The following is a 20,612-nucleotide window of genomic DNA, read 5'->3' on the forward strand; positions in this document are numbered from 1 at the left end:
ATATACTATATACAGGAGGAGATGACACACAGGTATATACTATATACAGGAGGAGATGACACACAGGAATATACTATATACAGGAGGAGATGACACACAGGTATATACTATATACAGGAGGAGATGACACACAGGTATATACTATATACAGGAGCAGATGACACACGTATATACTATATACAGGAGGAGATTACATACAGGTATATACTATATACAGGAGGAGATGACACAGGTATATACTATATACAGGAGGAGATGACACACAGGTATATACTATATACAGGAGGAGATGACACACATATATACTATATACAGGAGGAGATGACAACCTGGTATATACTATATACAGGGGAGATGACATACAGGTACATAATATATACAGGGGCGATGACACACAGGAATATACTATATACAGTGGAGATGACACACAGGTATATACTATATACAGGAGGAGATGACATACAGGTATATACTATATACAGGAGGAGATGACTTACAGGTACATACTATATACAGGAGGAGATAACACACGTATATACTATATACAGGAGTAGATGACATACAGGTATATACTATATAAAAGAGGAGATGACACATAGGTATATAGAGGAGGAGATAACATACAGCAGGTATATACTATATACAGGGGAGATGACATACAGGTATATACTATGTACAGGAGCTGACATACAGGTATATACTATATATAGGAGGAGATGACATACAGGTATATAGTATATACAGAAGAGATGACATACAGGTATATAATATATACAGGAGGAGATGACACATGGGTATATACAATATACAGGAGGAGATGACATACAGCAGATATATACTATTTACAGGGGAGATGACATACAGGTATATACTGTATACAAGAGAAGACATACAGGTGTATACTATATATAAGGGAGATGACAAACATGTATATACTGAGGTGAAAATGAGGGGTGTGAGGTGAAAATGAAAAGGTGTGAATGCAAAATGAGATGAGTGAGGGAAAATAGTGGAGTGATTGGAAAATGACAGATGTGAGGTCGAAATGACAAGTGTTAGGGGGGAATAAGAGGAGTGAGGGGGAAAATGAGAGGTGTAAGGGAGAAAATGAGAGGTGTAAGGGAGAAAATGAGAGGCATGATGGGAAAATAAGAGACGTGAGGTGCTATAACTAACCACAGATATTTACTATGCCCAGGCAACGCCGGGCTCTTCAGCTAGTATCTATAAAAACGTAAACTCGACAAGCAGAAAATAAGCCCTCATACAACTCTACTGAGGATTGAAAGGGTTAAGGATCTCGGAAAATGGCAACATATACTCTTTTTTTTGTTTAGAAATTTCAATTTTTTTGCCATATGCATGAAAAAAAAAACTATGCATATATGGTATTGCCATAATCATATTGACCAAGAGAAACATATTGTCAGGTAATTTTACCATACAATGAACGCTGTAAAAATAGAATTTAAAAAAACAATTGAATTTTCTTGCACAATATCACCACAATTGTAATTTTTTTTCCCATCTCTAGTACAGGAAATGGTAAAATGAATTGTTTCATTCAAAACTACAACTCATCCTGCAAAGAACTAGCCCTTATTCTGCTACGTGGGTGAATGAAGAGTTAAGGCTCTGGGAAAATGGGGAGGAAAAAAAACAAAAAGCAAAAATGGAAAATTATCTGGTTGGGAAGGAATTAAAGATGTATGGGTAAATGATTCTGCATGTTTGCTATAGGGTTCGTGCAGACGATCGAAATAGTTGAACAAGTGTTATCCGTGTTTTTCAAGTACAGCACTTGTTACCAAGTTAATCTATGGGGCTGCGCACATGTCCAATTTTTTTGTTTGACCACTCAAGAATTGGATGGCACTCGCCCATTCAACTCTATCAGTTCGTGAAAAAAATCGGACCACACTCAGGTGACATCCGATTGAGGTCCAATTTTCACGTACTGACATTATAGAGAAGGTGGAGACATTTTTTTTAATGCATCTCCGAGAAAATCGGATCATACTCTGATCAGAGTCAGATTAGCATAACGGGACTGATTTTCCTGAACGTGGAGAAAACGGTCGTGTGACCTTAGCCATAAGAGATGTATTTTTCCATCCTGCTTTCTGAACACAATTTATGTCTGACACAAAAATCTCACATAGTGCGATATACAATAGTGTGAAGTCAGCCTTATTTTATCAGGAATGCTAAGGTAATTGCAACATACTGTACAATTCAAGGAAATATTGATGGGACGGCTCTAGTGATCAATCACGAGAAAGCAAAGTGCACGATGAGGTGCAGTGTTAGTTGCATTAGTCTAGAGAATAACACATTGTAAATTACATTTTAGAATAAATATAGAAAATTTTAGAATTATTGTACATAGGTAGATATATAATGTCTGTATTGTGTATTTGTTGTGTGTATTTGTGTGGATCAGTGATGTTGAAAGATATGCTGTTGGCAATGTATTTTGCCATCAGGGACACCAGACAGGTTTCAACTGAGGTACCAAACTAAGCATACTGACCAGTGCCCGTGTCAGCAGCAGGACGTTGCGCAACGAGGCGGTTTGTATTGATATCACCCAACTCTGATTCTGTCTCACCCCTTCACGAAAGCCACATTTCTGCACAGAAGAAAGGTCTGGCAAGCTACTTATGCCAAGAATACTTAATGGAGAGTACAACTAATGGAATTCGGTATAGTGTGTTAGGGCTAGCGGAAAGCACCAAATAATTAGAAAGATAGAGTATGCGTTCGCAGCCCGGGGTCCACCGTGCAGAGATGGAACCTGCTGCTAAGTAATGACGGACTATATGGCGGTACAATATGGATTCACACACGGGTTAACTTCACCCAGTATGAAGAAAGCGAACCCTGTTGCATCACAGGGCCACGGTACCGCACAAAGAGCACAAGCAAGGAGTCACAGAACTCTACCCCTAGACTCGGGATTAGAGTACAACTAGACCTCTTGCACTCGACACCGCAACTGGGGTGTCAGCGTAACTGAAATAACAATTTAGATGCACGGGAGTGCGTGCAGTGCCGCTCTGGCGGACGCCACTAACCACCCAGGCTTGGGTAAGGAAAGTGCTGTGAAAGCGCACGGCGCCACACTGGCGGTCACAGCAAATAGACGCTGCTTTGTGTGTCACGTGCTGATAGCTAAATCGGACGCTAGAAAGCAATCATCCACCTTACGCGAGCAGTCATACACAAGGGAGGGGATAATTAATGAACGACTTTCACACATCAACACACACACGTTTACAAGTGCACACTAGCGCATGGCCAAGCGGCCATGCAAACCTTTTATAGCGGCAGTGCTACAAGACCTTCCAGATGGACCAATAGGAGCCGCAAGAGGACCTGAGCATGTGACCCCCGAACTCCAATGGGAGGTCGTCCCGTGGGCATGCTCAGTAAGGGAAAAGCAGGACTTAGTCCCAGAAAGACCTGCTCGCTGCTCAACACTGCTGGCTACAAGGACAGAGCCTGGAAAGGCAGTAGTAACCAGTCGTCCAGTATCAGCCTGAGCTGGACGCTGGGACCAACATCTCTGCTGAGCAGACTCCACTGCGGCTGGAGAAGAATGGGAGACCGCAGCTGAGAGGGTTCGAGATTCCTCCTGTGCAGAGGCGGGAACTCGACTCCTACCATTGTGCTGGAAGATGCACCCCTATTTCAGAAGGCACTCAACAAGCTACTGGGGAAGAGCTGATGGTCAATCTGAGTATGACAAAAGTGCATGATGAGCCAGGATCAAGAACATCGCTTGGTCGAAAGTGAAGCTCGAAGCTGGCCCTGGTGATCCTAGCTAGGCTTGCACAAAATTGATCTTTCTACAGTGGATTAATCCATCAAATCGTCCTGGATCGAGATCAAGCCAAAGGACATTATTATTAATAATAATAAGTAGATACATAGAAAAATATAGTCACATTATCAAAAAGTCCTTCCACTTACAATAAATCACTTAACTGCACCACTTGCATTCGAAAGTAATCAGAATAATGTTTTCTACAGACGGCTTTTTTCGTGTTCTTACTTTTCAGTTCCCGATGTAATCCCCCAGTATGTATTGTCTGGGATTCTGCCATCTGCTTTTGTTGTGAATATTCCAAACTCATCCCTAGCAATCTGATGTCCCCTGTCCATACCTTGTCCAGGAGGACACTTCTCACACTCCTTATACGAGAGGAAACCATTCTGAACTACACATCTCACATTAGTACTTTCCTGGTATGATATCAGCAGGTTGTTAATAATCTGGATAAACTCTGTTTTAACCTGTCAATAGGCTGTAGTCAGATTATGTTTATCAGCACATCATGTAGAGAAGGTATTGAGGCATTTACATCAGTTTTCTGATTTAAGAAAACTTGCAAATTTGTGCTAAAATGGTAGATTCTTTGCTATGTTAAACTTCTCGTAAAGGGAACCTGTCACTAAATTCATGCCACGGGCAGCATGAATTTCGGTGCTTTAGAGGAAATATACTTTGAAGAGCCGCCCAAGGACCATAAATGGACCTGACACATCCGGCGCCACCCTTGTCTGGCTTTTCTCCATGTGATTGATAGGTCTCTTACATGTGTGTACATAGTGATAGAGCTGTCAATAACCTGAAGCAGCGCTGGGAATAGGTGGCTAGGGGGCAACGCAGCACTAGTCCTGTCTCTGGCTATGCTCCCCGGCTGGGTCTTCAAATTATGTTTTCTTTGAAATGCTACAGCATTTCAAGAAATTGTCAAAAATGATGGCACAAATCTGTCTCATGCCAGGCTTAGATTTCAATTTCTGTTTCTCAAACAGGTAAAAGTGGCAACATATATAAAGAGGTAATTTTTAAGGGGAATCTTTGCTAGGAAATCTAAGAGCAGAATAATGTAGGATAAGCGAACCCGATTCAAACGATGTATCACTTATGGGACTGCTTGGTGTAGTTTTAATAGAATCCTTGTTTTATCTGTTGCAGATGTAGCAGTGGTCAGAATCCTCACCCACCACTGGCCAATTAGTGGTAGGGGTGGGGTTACATTAATTAGCCTGACTGCTGTGCACGTGACACCTAGTCATGCAGTGATAATAATATCCTGCTGATAAAACACTGATTGTATTAAAACTACAACACACAGCCTAGTAAGTGACACATCCTTGGAATCAGGCTCACTTGCTTTATATTATGCTGCTCTCAGATTAGAGAGCAAATATTACCAGCAAACAATACCTGCTGACAGATTCCCTTTAATAAAGATGGCACAGTCTTAATCCAACATGCAACATATGAAACGCCAGGTTAATTTGCCCCTATATGGTACAGTGCATTTAGTTTTATTTTAATAAAATATATAAATAAAATAACAATAATCCACAATTTTCATTGCTGTAGGCGGTGAGGGTTAGGCAGCATTCTAGGGCAGGTGTTAAGGTTAGAACTCATGCCAATCCTACTTGTACCCTTTCTGATTGCTCAGTGACAGTGTGAGCAGTGGTTATACACTTTGCTAAAAAAATAATGAAAAAAATCCTGCATCCTGTAAAGTGAAAAGTAACACAGCAGTGAAAGCTGGCAGCATTTCTATCCATTGTGCAAAATGGCCAAGATTGAGGATAGAGTAAACATGCCAAGCAAACCGCGCCAGCAACTTCTCCTTGTACAGTATGTCTTTGGTGATTGTTAAAAGAAGCCCTTGTCTTTAATCATGCTTCATTAGAGACTACATATGCTGCAGCGGTTACGTTCACGCACTACAAAGCCACGTAACATTGTCTATTATGAGGCCTTGGTATGTTACAGCCTTTTGTCCTAATTAATTCCATGCTGTTAACAAGAACAAATTATTTCAATTATGGTTTTCTGTGCTTTGAAGATGAGAAGAACTTAAAAAAAAAAACATAACAAAAAAGTTATAGAAAAAGTTTAACAACAAAAGTATAAATAAGGATATAGGTTCAGTAAGAAGGCATTAAATGAACGAGACAATATAGGCGTTAAATAGCATCCGTCATTAAAATACTTTTTTTGTCATGTTATTTCCTAAACTTTAAAGAGTTAGTAAAAAAAAAAATAATTATATCTGGAATGTGATAATTCAGCACACAATATGTACTACTAGATGGTGGCCCGATTCTAACGCATCGGGTATTCTAGAATATGCATTTATGTATGTATATAGCAGCCACATAGTATATAGCACAGGCCACGTAGTATATAGGAGCCATGTAATATATAGCAGACAAATACTACGTGGCCTGTGCTATATACTATGTGGCTGCTATATACATACTGTACATATTCTAGAATACCCGATGCGTGAATACAGGCCACACAATATATAACAGTGGTCACGCAGTATATAACAGCCACGGACTATATAACACAGCCCACGCAGTATATAGCAGCCACACAGTATATAACACAGGCGACGTAGTATATAACACAGGCCACGCAGTATACAACACTGGCCATGTAATATATAGTACAGCCCACGCAGTATATAGCAGGCACGTAGTATATAACACTGCCCACGCAGTATATAGCAGCCACATAGTATATAACACTGCCCACGCAATATATAACAGTGGCCATGTAATATATAGCACAGCCCACGCAGTATATAACACTGCCTATGTAGTATATAGCAGCCACGCGATATCTAACACAGCCCACGTAGTAGACAGCAGTGTGGGCACCATATCCCTTTTAAAAAAAATAATTAAAATAAAAAATAGTTATATACTCACCCCCTGGGATCCAACGTAGCTCCGGCGATATGGGCGCGGCTGCCGCCATCTTCCGTTCCCAGGATGCATTGCGAAATTACCCAGATGACTTAGCCGTCTCGCGAAACCGCTAAGTCTTCTGGGTAATTTCGCAATGCATCGCCGTGAACGGAAGATGGCAGCAGGAGCTAGCGGCTCGGCAGACTACGGAGGGTGAGAATAGCAGGTTTTTTGTTTTTTTATTATTTTTAACATTACATTTTTTTACTATTGATGCCGCATAGGCAGCATCAATAGTAAAAAGTTGGGGACACACAGGGTTAATAGCAGTGGTTACGGAGTGCGTTACCCGCAGCATAACGCGGTCTGTTACTGCCGGCATTAACCCTGTGTGAGCGGTGACAGGAGGGGAGTATGCGGGTGCCGGGCACTGACTGCGGGGAGTAAGGAGCGGCCATTTTCTTCCGGACCGTGCCCGTCGCTGATTGGTCATGGCTGTTTTGCCGCAACCAATCAGCGACTTGGATTTCCATGACACACAGAGGCTCCCACCAATTAATATCTGTGACAGACAGACATAAGGACAGACAGAAAGACGGAAGTGACCCTTAGACAATTATATAGTAGATGTACTAAACCTTATATAGTTGCTTAAAGGGAATCAGTCATGGATGTTTTTTTCCCCACAAAGTTTGTACTGCATATGCACTGACATACTTTGGAGACAACATAGTGGATTATGAGCTCTTCTCAGCACCCTTTACAGTGCCCGCGGTGCTGCCACACTCACAATTGCTCCAGTACTGTATGGCACTGGAGCCCGACACTCTGGAGCTCGGCACTCTGTAGGCGGGTGCTCTGAAGCCCGACACTCTGGAGCCCACACTCTGGAGCCCCACACTCTGGAGCCTGACACTCTGGGGCCTGACACTCTGGATCCCGGCACCCTGGAGCACAACACTCTGGAGCCCGACACTCTGGAGGAAGGCACTCTGGAGCCCAGCACTCTGGAGCACGACACTCTGGAGGCCAACACTCTGGAAACCGGCACTCTGGTGCCGGATATGCTGGAGGCAGGCACTCTGGTGCCCGACACTCTGGAGCCTGACACTCTGGAGAATGACACTCTGGAGGCAGGCACTCTGTAGCCCGACACTCTGGAGCCTGACACTCTGGAACCCAATACTCTGGAGGCCAACACTCTGGAGCCCGACACTCTGGAGCCCAGCACTCTGAAGGCCAACACTCTGGAGTATGACACTCTGGAACACAACACTCTGGAGCCCGGAACTCTGGAGGCCAACACTCTGGAGGCTGACACTCTGGAGCCCGACACTCTGGAGCCCGACACTCTGGAGGCCAACACAGTGGAACCCAACACTCTGGAGCATGACACTCTGGATCCTGACACTCTGGAGCCCGACACTCTGGCACCCGATACTGTGGAGGTAGGCACACTGGAGTCCGACACTCTGGAGGCCGACACTCTGGAACATGACACTCTGGAGCCCGACACTCTGGAGGCAGGCATTCTGGAGGCTGACATTTGGGAGGCAGGCATTCTAGAGGTGGGCAATCTGGAGTCTGACACTCTGGAGGCTTACACTCTGGAGCACAATAATCTGGAGGCTGACACTCTGGAGGCCAACACAGTGGAACCCAACGCTCTGGAGCATGACACTCTGGATCCTGGCACTCTGGAGCCCGACACTCTGGCACCCGATACTCTGGAGGTAGGCACGCTGGAGCCCGACACTCTGGAGCCTGACACTCTGGAGCACAACACTGTGGAGAACAACACTCTGGAGGCCGACACTCTGGAGCCTGACACTCTGGAGCACAACACTGTGGAGAACAACACTCTGGAGCCTGACACTCTGGAGGCCAACACTCTGGAGGCAGGCATTCTGGAGGCTGACACTAGGGAGGCAGGCATTCTGGAGGTGGGCAATCTGGAGCCTGACACTTTGGAGGCTTACACTCTGGAGCATGATACTCTGGAGGCTGACCCTCTTAAGGCCAACACAGTGGAACCCAACACTGTGGAGAACAACACTCTGGATCATGGCACTCTGGAGCCCAACACTCTGGCGCCCAATACTCTGGAGATAGGCATGTTGGAGCCCGATACTCTGGAGCCTGACACTCTGGAGCACAACACTGTGGAGAATAACACTCTGGAGCCTGACACTCTGGAGGCCGACACTCTGGAGGCCAACACTCAGGGAGAGCGACACTATGGAGCAGGACATTCTGGAGGCAGGCATTCTGGAGGCTGACACTCTGGAGCCTGACATCCTGAAGCCCGACACTCTGGAGGCCAACACTCTGGAGCCCGACACTCTGGAGCATAACACTCTGGAGCCCAACACTCTGGAGCCCAACACTCTGGAGCACGACACTCTAGAGTATGACACTCTAGAGGCCAACACTCTGGAGCCCGACACTCTGGAGGCCAACAATCTGGAGCCCGACACTCTGGAGCACAACACTCTGGAGCCCAACACTCTGGAGCCCGACACTCTGGAGCATGACACTCTAGAGTATGACACTCTAGAGGCCAACACTCTGGAACCCGACACTCTGGAGCACAACACTCTGGAGCCTAACACTCTGGAGCACGACACTCTAGAGTATGACACTCTGGAGGCCAACACTCTGGAGCCCGACGCTCTGGAGCACAACACTCTGGAGCCCAACACTCTGGAGGCCAACACTATGGAGCCCAACACTCTGGAGCCCAACACTCTGGAGCAAGACACTCTAGAGTATGACACTCTGGAGGCCAACACTCTGGAGCAGAACAATCTGGAGTCCGGCACCCAGGAGGCCAACACTCTTGAGGCCGACACTCTGGAGCATTACACTCTGGAGCATGACACACTGGAGCCCGACACTCTGGAGCACAACACTCTGGAGCACAACACTCTGGAGCCCGACACTCTGGAGGCCAAGACTCTGGAGCATGACACTCTGGAGCACGACACTCTATAGGCCAAGACACTGGAGTACGACACTCTGGAGCCCGGCACCCTGGGCGCAGGCATTCTGGAGGAGTACTGGGGTATCAGGTGCAGTAATAGGGACACATACAGCAGTAGCGGCTCAGTATCGGGGTATCAGGGGCAGTAATAGGGACACATATGGCAGCAGCGGCTCAGTATTGGGGTATCAGGTACAGTAATAGGGACACCTACTGCAGCAGCGGCTCAGTATTGGGGTATCAGGTGCAGTAATAGGGACACATACGGCAGCAGCGGCTCAGTATTGGGGTGTCAGGGGCAGTAATAGGGTCACATACGGCAGCAGCGGCTCAGTATTGGGGTATCAGGTGCAGTAATAGGGACACATACGGCAGCAGCGGCTCAGTATTGGGGTATCAGGTGCAGTAATAGGGACACATACGGCAGCAGCGGCTCAGTATTGGGGTATCCGGGGCAGTAATAGGAACACCTACTGCAGCAGCGGCTCAGTATTAGGGTATCAGGGGCAGTAATAGGGACACATACCCCAATACTGAGCCGCTGCTGCCATATGTGTCCCTATTACTGCACCTGATACCCCAATACTGAGCCGCTGCTGCCATATGTGTCCCTATTACTGCACCTGATACCCCAATACTGAGCCGCTGCTGCCGTATGTGTCCCTATTACTGCACCTGATACCCCAATACTGAGCCGCTGCTGCCGTATCAGGTGCAGTAATAGGGACACATACGGCAGCAGCGGCTCAGTATTGGGGTATCAGGTGCAGTAATAGGGACACATATGGCAGCAGCGGCTCAGTATTGGGGTATCAGGTGCAGTAATAGGGACACATACGGCAGCAGCGGCTCAGTATTGGGGTATCAGGGGCAGTAATAGGGACACCTACTGCAGCAGTGGCTCAGTATTAGGGTATCAGGGGCAGTAATAGGGACACATACAGCAGCAGCGGCTCAGTATTGGGGTATCAGGTGCAGTAATAGGGACACATACGGCAGCAGCGGCTCAGTATTGGGGTATCAGGTGCAGTAATAGGGACACATATGGCAGCAGCGGCTCAGTATTGGGGTATCAGGTGCAGTAATAGGGATGCATACGGCAGAGGCTCAGTGTTGGGGTATCAGGGGCACTAATAGGGACACATACAGCAGCAGCGGCTCAGTATTGGGGTATCAGGTGCAGTAATAGGGACACATACGGCAGCAGCGGCTCAGTATTGGGGTATCAGGTGCAGTAATAGGGACACATATGGCAGCAGCGGCTCAGTATTGGGGTATCAGGTGCAGTAATAGGGATGCATACGGCAGAGGCTCAGTGTTGGGGTATCAGGGGCACTAATAGGGACACATACGGCAGCAGCGGCTCAGTATTGGGGTATCAGGTGCAGTAATAGGGACACATACGGCAGCAGCGGCTCAGTATTGGGGTATTAGGTGCAGTAATAGGGACACATACGGCAGCAGGGGCTCAGTATTGGGGTATCAGCAGGATGAGGAGTTTGTGCAGGTTGGGAATAGATGGTGATGGCTGGAATATGAGAAGTGAAATGTGTCTTTGTTGTAATCTCTGCAGATGAGTCCTGGCTGGAAGAAGTTGTCATGTCAGTTCTCCTCCACAATTAGGGTGCGTCACCCAGTTGTAATCAAGGTTACCTATTTAGGGGCCCACTCAGAAGCTTCGCCCCCCTGAACCAAAACCCTAGCTACACCTCTGTGCTGTTACATAATGTCTTATATTCTAATCATTTCCAGAGCTGTAGTCACTATGCTGCTGTTACATCATGTTTTATACACCAATCACCTCCAGAGCTGCAGTGACAATTTCTATGTACAACTTCTTAGTATACAGATTCACAGTAAGTGTATCGCCTTAACAATATAAACACTCTAATTTAATCTTATTTATCTATTCTGAAGTGCTACTGTAGATCTGAAGGTTGGCAACCCTGCTCTCAAGCCAAAACATTAAGGGTACCGTCACACAGTGGCATTTTGATCGCTACGACGGCACGATCCGTGACGCTCCAGCATCGTAACAATATTGCTCCAGCGTCGTAGACTGCTGTCACACTTTGCAATGTACGACGCTGGAGCGATAATTTCATGACGTATGTGCGATGTAGAAGCCGTTGGTTACTATGCGCACATCGTATACAATATCGTGCACACCTTTGTTACACGATGCGATCATGCCGCCACAGCGGGACATTAGATGACGAAAGAAAGTTTCAAACGATCTGCTACGACGTCCGATTCTCAGCGGGGTCCCTGATCGCAGGAGCGTGTCAGACATTGCGAGATCGTAACTATATCGCTGGAACGTCACGAATCGTGTCGTCGTAGCGATCAAAATGCCACTGTGTGACGGTACCCTTACTGTTTCTACAAACTGTTTTGTTTTTTTTTGTTTCTATAAGGAAATGTTTTAGAAATCTGTTAACGATCCTGTCCATTAGCATTTGCAAAGCCTCTGTCTTGGGCGTAAGGCCTTATACTTTTGAGTATTAAATCATTAAAAGCCGCTTTACAATCGAAGTTACCTATAAAAGGAAAACAAGGTCTGTACTTCCCCTAACAATGCCACGATTACATATATTACGCAGCACATGTCAGTAACCACATGTTTTACATCAGTTTAGTGTAGAAGCAGGAAGATTAAATTGTCAACCTGTACGGTAGAGACATCAGAAAAACACATAATCAATCTGTACACGGAGTTCTCCTGGAAGGCTGTGGCAAACTTCAAGAATGCCTTTGGAAATCAGGTGCAGACCCAAACTGTGTATTTGCCCTGGGAATGCCAGGCATATTGTACTATGAAGTGCAGGTCGTTATCCAAGGTACCCTCCTACTTGCCCTAATTCGTATTATCCTTTGATTATGATATGTGTCATCAACCCTTCTCTATAGATAATAGATAAGGGCGGTGTAGACCGATGGGCAGTGAGATAGAAAGCAAGTTTGCAATTTGCTTGCTTTTTCTATCTGCCTCAATTCACCTCCTAACCCTGATTTTCTCTTTTTTTGCTTTTGTTTATTTTTTTGTTGATGGCAATCAATTAGGTGACATGACATGATCAGCGCTCACAAGTTCTTGCCTATTGAGCTTGTAAGTACTGCACTGAGATCGTTGGAGAACGATATTAGCTCCTCATCCTGGTGGGCTTCAGCCCCACAGTGTTTTTTCCCATAGCAGCATTGGAGGCACACAGATCAAGCAGTGTGATGATCACTAGCCTGAACTGTCAATCAATCAGAAGATCCTGTATCCATACCAACTTGGGGAGTGTTGTGGTCGTAAAGAAAAATCATGGGTACCCTTCAGGCTGGGGCAACATGGTGACTTTCCTGGTGACACTTGTCTTGCTACATCGCAGCGCAATCAAAGTGAATTGGATTGTACTGCGACTCTGAGGGCATTGCAACTGCGACAAACAAGTTGCAAAAAGTCCAACTGCTTGTCCCAGCTTCCTTAGGGTTGCAATGCGACCCCATTCACATACAATGCAGCAGGGACACCTAGCAAACTTTGGTCGCGCAACAGGTGTCGTGGCCAAAGTCCCAGTGTATCCCCAGCCTTAAAAATAAAGGGAAAACGCAACAATCAACACTGCTCCACAATCCCGCAAGTGCAAATGGAACCAGATCATACATAATTGGAATGTAAAAGATAATTGATTCCTTTATTATTTTGTGCATTATGTTTCAACCTTTCAAAGGGCCTTCATCAGTCAAAGATTGCCTGATGAACACCCTGTTTTGGGATTTAAAAGGACTAGGCGTAGTAGCACCCCAGTACAAGAAAAGAATCCATCTTCTGTCACATTCCAAGTGGGCCATCTCACGTGGAAATTGTGATGGAGCTCATTGATTTTTCTCGTATGCAAAACCAGTCCGAGAGTCATCGGAGTTTGGCCAGTGTCTGTTTTTACTATTAGAGTTTAGTCATGTTTTTCTCGAGTGAAAAAAAATTATTTTTCTCAAGCTTCTCTTATCAAACAGTCTGTGAAAAATGAACAGGACGTGGATGGTGTCCGAGTGTTGATTTTTTCATTGACCCATAGACTTGTATTGGCGAGTTTCATCTAACATTTGGGTCAATATCGGACCTGTCTACCTCCTTTTGTGCAGACTGAGTCGGAGTAAAAAAATTGGGCATATGAACTACCCCCTAGACTATCATAGGCATGAGCGCTGTCCATAAAAAACACCGAGATAGATGAATGAGCCCTTGGTCTGGTGGTCCGAGGTACAGAATGAAGCATTTCACATTTCCTCTTCTCCAGACAGCATTATGACATTTTAGTTTGCCTCTACTGAGCACAGAGATCATTCAGGAAAAAAAAACCTCAACCACTTCCTCAGTGAACTTCCTCCCATGCACTTTTCTAATGAAAATAATCTATATCCATCTTCTGTTTTTTTTCTTATTATTTGCACTGAAATGTGATTTTTTTTTCAATATATCGAGTTTTACACAGTGAATGAACTGTAACATTATGGATGCAAATAAAACCAATATAAAGCACCCTATGGGTGGATAAGTCAGGATTTATTTCACTGGTATCTTGCTTTTTTTTTTATATATCTGTCTAGATTTGCTAGCATCTTGGCCTTGCAACAAAAATGCTGTCAAGTCTACGGGTGCGAAAAAATAATCCGATCATTTACGGATCATATAGCATCCAATTTTTACGGATACATTGCAATTCTTAACATGGAAAAATGTATTTGTTCTTGTAACTTTTATTAACTTTTGATGTATGATGAATGACAATACAGATGAAAAACATCATTTTTTTGGATGAAAATCAGACTTTTTTTATACGCTCGTGTAAATTTAGCCTCACATCCGCAGTATGAGCTAAGATATGTTCCTCATGGCACTTGAAGTTCCCCATACTATAATAATATCAGCTCTATCAGTTTCCTCTGTTTTTGCTAAAATCTTCAACAGAGGCTCCAGACAGAGGTTTGAACAGAGCCTCATGATAAGGGGAGAGTCAGACGGCCTTATAACTTGGACAAGCATCGCAACGCAATGCTCGGACTGGCTGTCGGCTCTCCCCACCCAACCGTGACAGCTGCATAGAAATACATGCTGACACACTTGGGTTGGTACAGCCGCTCGCCAGTCCAAGCATTGCGTTGCGATCCTTGTCATCTGACTCTCCTCTTATACGATCATTTGTAGTAAATATGATGATTTGTAATGAAGAAAAACAAATTATTTGGAGAGATAAAGAAGTGTTTGAACATGTGACATGGGCCACAGATTACAGTGAGCGCAGGAAGCTACTATAGATAACTCAGATAAAAATACTGTAAAGCAAAAAAAAATTAAAATTATTCTCACCACTTGTTTTCCCCACAGATCCATCACTTGCACTCCGGCAATTCTCTCAGTCTTTGTTTATAAGCAGCTGGCACAAAATTTTTGCCAATAATAGGTGCCGTAAAAGTCCAAGCTGTAGTATTGTCAGTGGTGAGAGCTGTGGTCACATGCCGGACACTGACTGGGAAGATTGTCCATAGAAATTTTTTTTATTTTTAAGGTGTGGGGTATTTTACAAAATTTGTAACTGCTTTAAGTTGTTTTAACCTCCTTAAAGAGGACCTGTTACCTGTCATAAATATGTACTTGTTTACTTCGTCTAAAGGCTGCTGTCCTACTGAATCTGGCGCTGTTGTTTGTTCAAATGGGACTCTTCAGAAACACAGTTCTCGGTATTGTTAAGGGGTCCAAGTGGTCAGACACCTGGCTATCATGTGGATAGGAGATAACTTCCAGACTTCTGAACTTGAGAATACCCCTTAAAGACAACAAGTATGTTGAGGATTCGAAAATCCATAGCATGCTCTCAAATCAGGTATGTATGGACCTCTCAAATATAGCCTTCATTTCCACAAGGCCCACTCTATCTCCAACTGAGACCAGGAGAGTCTACATGCAAGAAAGGAGCTGTTTCGGCCTAGTCATCCAGCAGCTGCTGGCCACATAACGCCATGAATGCAAAATAGGTCATCATCAATTCTAGCAGACACCATCTTCACTACGTGAAAAAAGTGACCACAAAGGTGTCACCACAATTAGATCAAATGTCTAATCTTCCTTTTTATAAACCATAGTGTAACCGCAACCATTATTTGTGGAGCATATATTTGTAGGAGGACATATAATATTACAATGCAGCAAAACTAGATTGCACTGTGAAAATGTAATATTTTACTATATTTTTGCATAGAAGTGAGAAGAGTTCAAACAAAATATTTCTCCAATATTTTTCATCGCTTTGGTTTCCTGACAGACCAGTTTGCCATAAAAGTTTTGCATTGTTTGCAGATTTGGTGAACCTTGGTAGTAATGCTATAAATTCCACAGGAAATCAAGTGGATAAGATCAAAATTTCATGTCACGAGGATTTATTCTTGGAATGATTTTTTGCACCAGTGGGCAAAATGTGAAAGTAGAAGCTTTTGGCAGCAGCTCTCCCGTCACAGCCGCTGCCAATCACAAAAATAGAACATTATTGGTGCTTGGAAACAGGGCTGTGGAGTCGGAACCAGAGTCAGAGTCCATTTTGGTGGAGTCAGAGTTGGAGTCGGAGTCGGAGTTGTAAAAAAAGCCAAACAGAGCCACTCGAAGTTCTTTGTACTGCTGTTACTACGTTCTATGGTCAAACCCTACTGAAAGGGCATTGGTATCATCTCCTATCAAAAAGCCATAATCCACCCCTTTTAAGCACTGCAGCTCCTACATAGTTTTTTCTTCCATTTGAATGGAGTTATGTGACATAGCGGGTGGACACAGACACCACAGTGCAAGTGAAAAGCCCAAAAGATCACGATCCCTTAGTACTCACAATGGAAAGTCATAAAAAGGTCAGACCCACTGATCGTAATGTAATGGCATCTGCCAAAATGGAATTTATTTTTTTTTAATTAAAAAAATAATTTAAAAAAAATTAGCCAACTCTCAGCTGCACCAAAGCACCACCAGGTCCTCCACTGGTCTTTGCTTCCCTGCAGTGGTGAGGCACTGCAATCATAGAGCTCAATGCCAGCATGTCTGGCACTAAATTGTCCAGTTATAGGCGTGAGTGGTCAAGTATGTACTCGATGATAGCATCGTGTACATACTTGACCACTCACGCCTATAACTGGACAATCTAGTGCCAGACATGCTAGCATTGAGCTCTATGATTGCAGTGCCTCGTCACTGCAGGGAAGCAAAGACCAAAGAAATTAGACTGGCTGGGCCCCATATGGTCTGCGCTGGAGTAGCTTGGGTTTGAATACATGAGCATTGTTTGTTTTTCTTTTATTTTTTTCATTTTAGCACTTTGCTTGCTTTTGAATAAATTTTCTCAAAGCAGTATTTATAAGCCAAAACCCAGAGTTAAGATGTACAAATGTTTTCACTATAATTTTTTATCCTCATGTTTTAATTTTGGTCTTGGTTTACAAATACCAGCACTGACCAAAATACGTGAATATTGGCCCTAGCCAATTTTGTAAACAGTATAGACTGTTATTTTTAACTAGATGGTGGCCCGATTCTAACGCATCGGGTATTCTAGAATTTGTATGTATATAGCAGCCACATAGTGTATAGCACAGGCCACGACATATTCTTGAATACCTGATGCGTTAATACAGGCCACGCAGTATATAACAGTGGCCACGCAGTATATAACACAGCCCAAACAGTATATAACACAGGCCACGCAGTATATAACATTGCCCACATAGTAACACTGCCCACATAGTATATAACACTGCCCACGTATTATATAGCAGCCATGTAATATATGACGCAGCCCACACAGTATATAACACTGCCAACATAGTATATAGCAGCCATGTAGTATATAACGCAGCCCACGCAGTATATAACATTGCCCACATAGTATATAACACTGCCCACATAGTATATAGCAATGTGGGCACTATATGCGTGGTTAAAAAAGACTTAAAATAAAAAATAAACATATACTCACCTTCCGAAGGCCCCTTGTAGCCCTGGCGCCTGTGTGCGGCAGCTTCCGGTCCCAGGATTGGTATGAGCACAGGACCTGTGATTACGTCACGGTCACATGACCGTGACGTCATGGAAGGTCCTTCTCGCATACATCCTTGGCACCGGAACCTGCCGCTTCCACTGCCGAGGACAGTGCACCACGTCGGAGGGTGAGAATAACCTTTTTTTTTTAATTATTATTATTTGTAACATTAGATCTTTTTACTATTGATGCTGCATACACAGCATCAATAGTAAAAAGTTGGTCACACAGGGTTAATAGCTACGTTAATGGAGTGCATTACACCGCGGCATAACACGGTGCATTAACGCAGCCATTAACCCTGTGTGAGAGCTGACTGGAGGGGAGAATGGAGCGGGCACTGACTGCAGGGAGGAAGGAGCGGCCATTTTGCCGCCGGACTGTGCCCGTCGCTGATCGTGGCAATGGTCGTGGGTGTTTTGCCACAACCAATCAGCAACTTGGATTTCCATGACGGACAGAGGCTGCGATCAATGAATATCCGTGACAGACAGACAAAAAGACAGACAGAAAGACAGACGGAAGTGACCCTTAGACAATTATATAGTAGATAATGTAATTTAAGGGGTTGTGCCAAGTTTAGAAGTTATCCCCTATTTGTAGCTAAAAGGAAAAAATTACTTATAACTTGGGGGTCAATCCTGAGAACTGTCTGTTGGCGCCACGCACAGAATAAAACACCATAAGGGCTCCATCTTTTTAACAGATGGCACTTGTCCCCATGTTTTTTAAGGGGCTGTGCATATGTCCCATTTCTTCCCAGTCAGCTTAAGGAAAAAATTGCAGGATGCACGGTTTGGCTCTGAGAATTGGACGTCGCTGGCCCATTCAACTCTATGGGTCCGTGGAAAAAATGAGAGATCACACTCTGATCAATCTCAGACTAGAGTCTGATCAGAGTGTAATTAGCATAATCCGATAGATTTTCTCAATTGAAGGAAAAACGGTCATGTGACCCTAGCCTTATAGTTGTTCCTTGACAGAATTATTAAAGGGGTTGATCCAAGTTTGGAAGTTATCCTCTCCATTCAGACTGGGTTCTTCAAAGCCCCATTCTACATATCGGTGGGTGCCCCAGCAGTTTGACCCCCAGCAATAAAAAAGTTATTTCCTATATGTAGTGGATAACTTCCAGACTTTGACCAACTCTTTTAATAGTTATTTTCTGGCCATGGCGCCCACAGATAGACCATATTATTTCAGATTGGATTTACACAGTTAATCTTAACGTGGTTTTGCTAGATTTAAGTCTGGGAGGTATAAAAACTATCCAAAGAGTTAAAGCAGCCAGCCATCTGCCGCTCTCCTGCATCACATTGTGGTTTGTCCTCCCTAAATAAATCAATGTATTATCTTGTAGAAACATGTAAATATTTGTTCGGCATACAAACTAGATGCATGTAAAATTAGAAATGTACACACATATGCCGTGAGCTCCATGCAAATTGTAGCTTTGCCGAATCCTCTGCCTTTAACCCCTACAAGACCAACTTACTAAAGTGCACAGACACCTTTTAGGGATGTATGATCATTATGTTGTAAGAATTTACAGTTTTGATTTTCTTACCATGCAGATCCCATCGTTAATCTCAAATGTAATGCCGACACATAAGCAACAAATACATCAACATGGTAAAAATAAAGACAAAAATAGTCTCTTTGGAGAATACCGTTTTTGCACAAATGTAAGTTGTAAACCTGCCAACAGTGGATAAACAGCAGGGCAGAGCACAGCTGTGTTAATTAGGGTCCACTCTTTGGTCCAGTAAAGGCGGACACCATGATGGAAACCCAACGGACACAGTTACAGTCACTGAGGTCCTTCAGACATTGTTGGTGGCCGTCTCAAGACATAACTGGTATTTCCACTATTTCCATTTTTCTGGAGGTAGCAGTTTAGCAGAAAAGAAGACAGTACATGGGAACAAAGCCTAATGAACGTACAAACCAGCATACAAACAGCGGAAATATACAAGATAAATATTACTTATGCTTTTATCCCCATTACTAGAGAAGCTCTTCCTAGAGAAACTATGGAAAATTTCCATTTTAGTCCAATTTTACAAAACGTATCTGAATTTAGATCATGTATCCATCCCCCCATCTAGCCTAATTATTTACAAACCTTCATAGTCAAACAGGATGTTGAAATCTAAGTCATCTTCAGGGTTGTCTTTATGGTCACAACTGGCCAAAAGGTCAGTGACTCGGTCGACGTAGCTCATGTTTATAATATCTTTAGTTCTTTACAGGTCAGCACAAATCCTCAAGTCAAGAAGACCAGGGATCCAGAGATTCTCCCTTCTAAAAAAAAAAAAAAAAAAACTATATCCACTATGAAATTCACTAGAAAAATTTTAATCCTTGGAAAAACAAAGTCTTGATGTTCCTGGAGCTCATTTGGGAGGACCCCTAAAATATGTGGCACTGGTACAGGCAATGATGCAAGTAGGATGGTCCTCGTCAAAGGTGTCCAAAAGTGATGGCTGGCTGGAGGACAAGCGCGGTTTAGAGCGGCTCGGTGACAAGGGATCACAAGTGTGTGAAATTGGCAGAAGTACAGAAAGAGCTAGTGCTGAACTTCCTGCTCAATACAGACACCTGCTATGGAAGAGGCGTGTTCTGCAGCCACAACTGGGGAAGCTAGCGTGTCAGCAGCCAGTGTCACTGTGACACGGCCCCTCCGCACAGACCAGGAACAACACTTCTGCTAACCCCTTCACAATGCACACAGAGCAAACCATCATGAAAAAGAACAGAGGTACAGTGCCAGCTGCAAAGAAACCATCCAAAAATACACTACAACACTATGCGGATGATCATTATCTAGC

General features: G+C 44.1%; 1 protein-coding gene across 2 annotated transcripts in view; it reads right to left on the minus strand.

Annotated features, from left to right (window-relative positions):
* The window catches only part of NFATC2 (nuclear factor of activated T cells 2), a 105,346-nt gene extending 85,022 nt beyond the window's left edge, over positions 1-20,324 (minus strand). For both annotated transcript variants that reach the window (XM_069750891.1, XM_069750892.1), the window contains exon 1: positions 19,907-20,324. In XM_069750891.1, the coding sequence (XP_069606992.1) occupies positions 19,907-20,006 (100 nt within the window). In that variant the 5' untranslated portion in view covers positions 20,007-20,324. The remainder of the gene's footprint in view (positions 1-19,906) is intronic.
* Positions 20,325-20,612: the final 288 nt, after the last annotated feature.

The sequence above is a fragment of the Ranitomeya imitator genome, chromosome 2 (assembly GCF_032444005.1).
Source record: "Ranitomeya imitator isolate aRanImi1 chromosome 2, aRanImi1.pri, whole genome shotgun sequence".
In the NCBI taxonomy this organism is placed as follows: domain Eukaryota; kingdom Metazoa; phylum Chordata; class Amphibia; order Anura; family Dendrobatidae; genus Ranitomeya; species Ranitomeya imitator.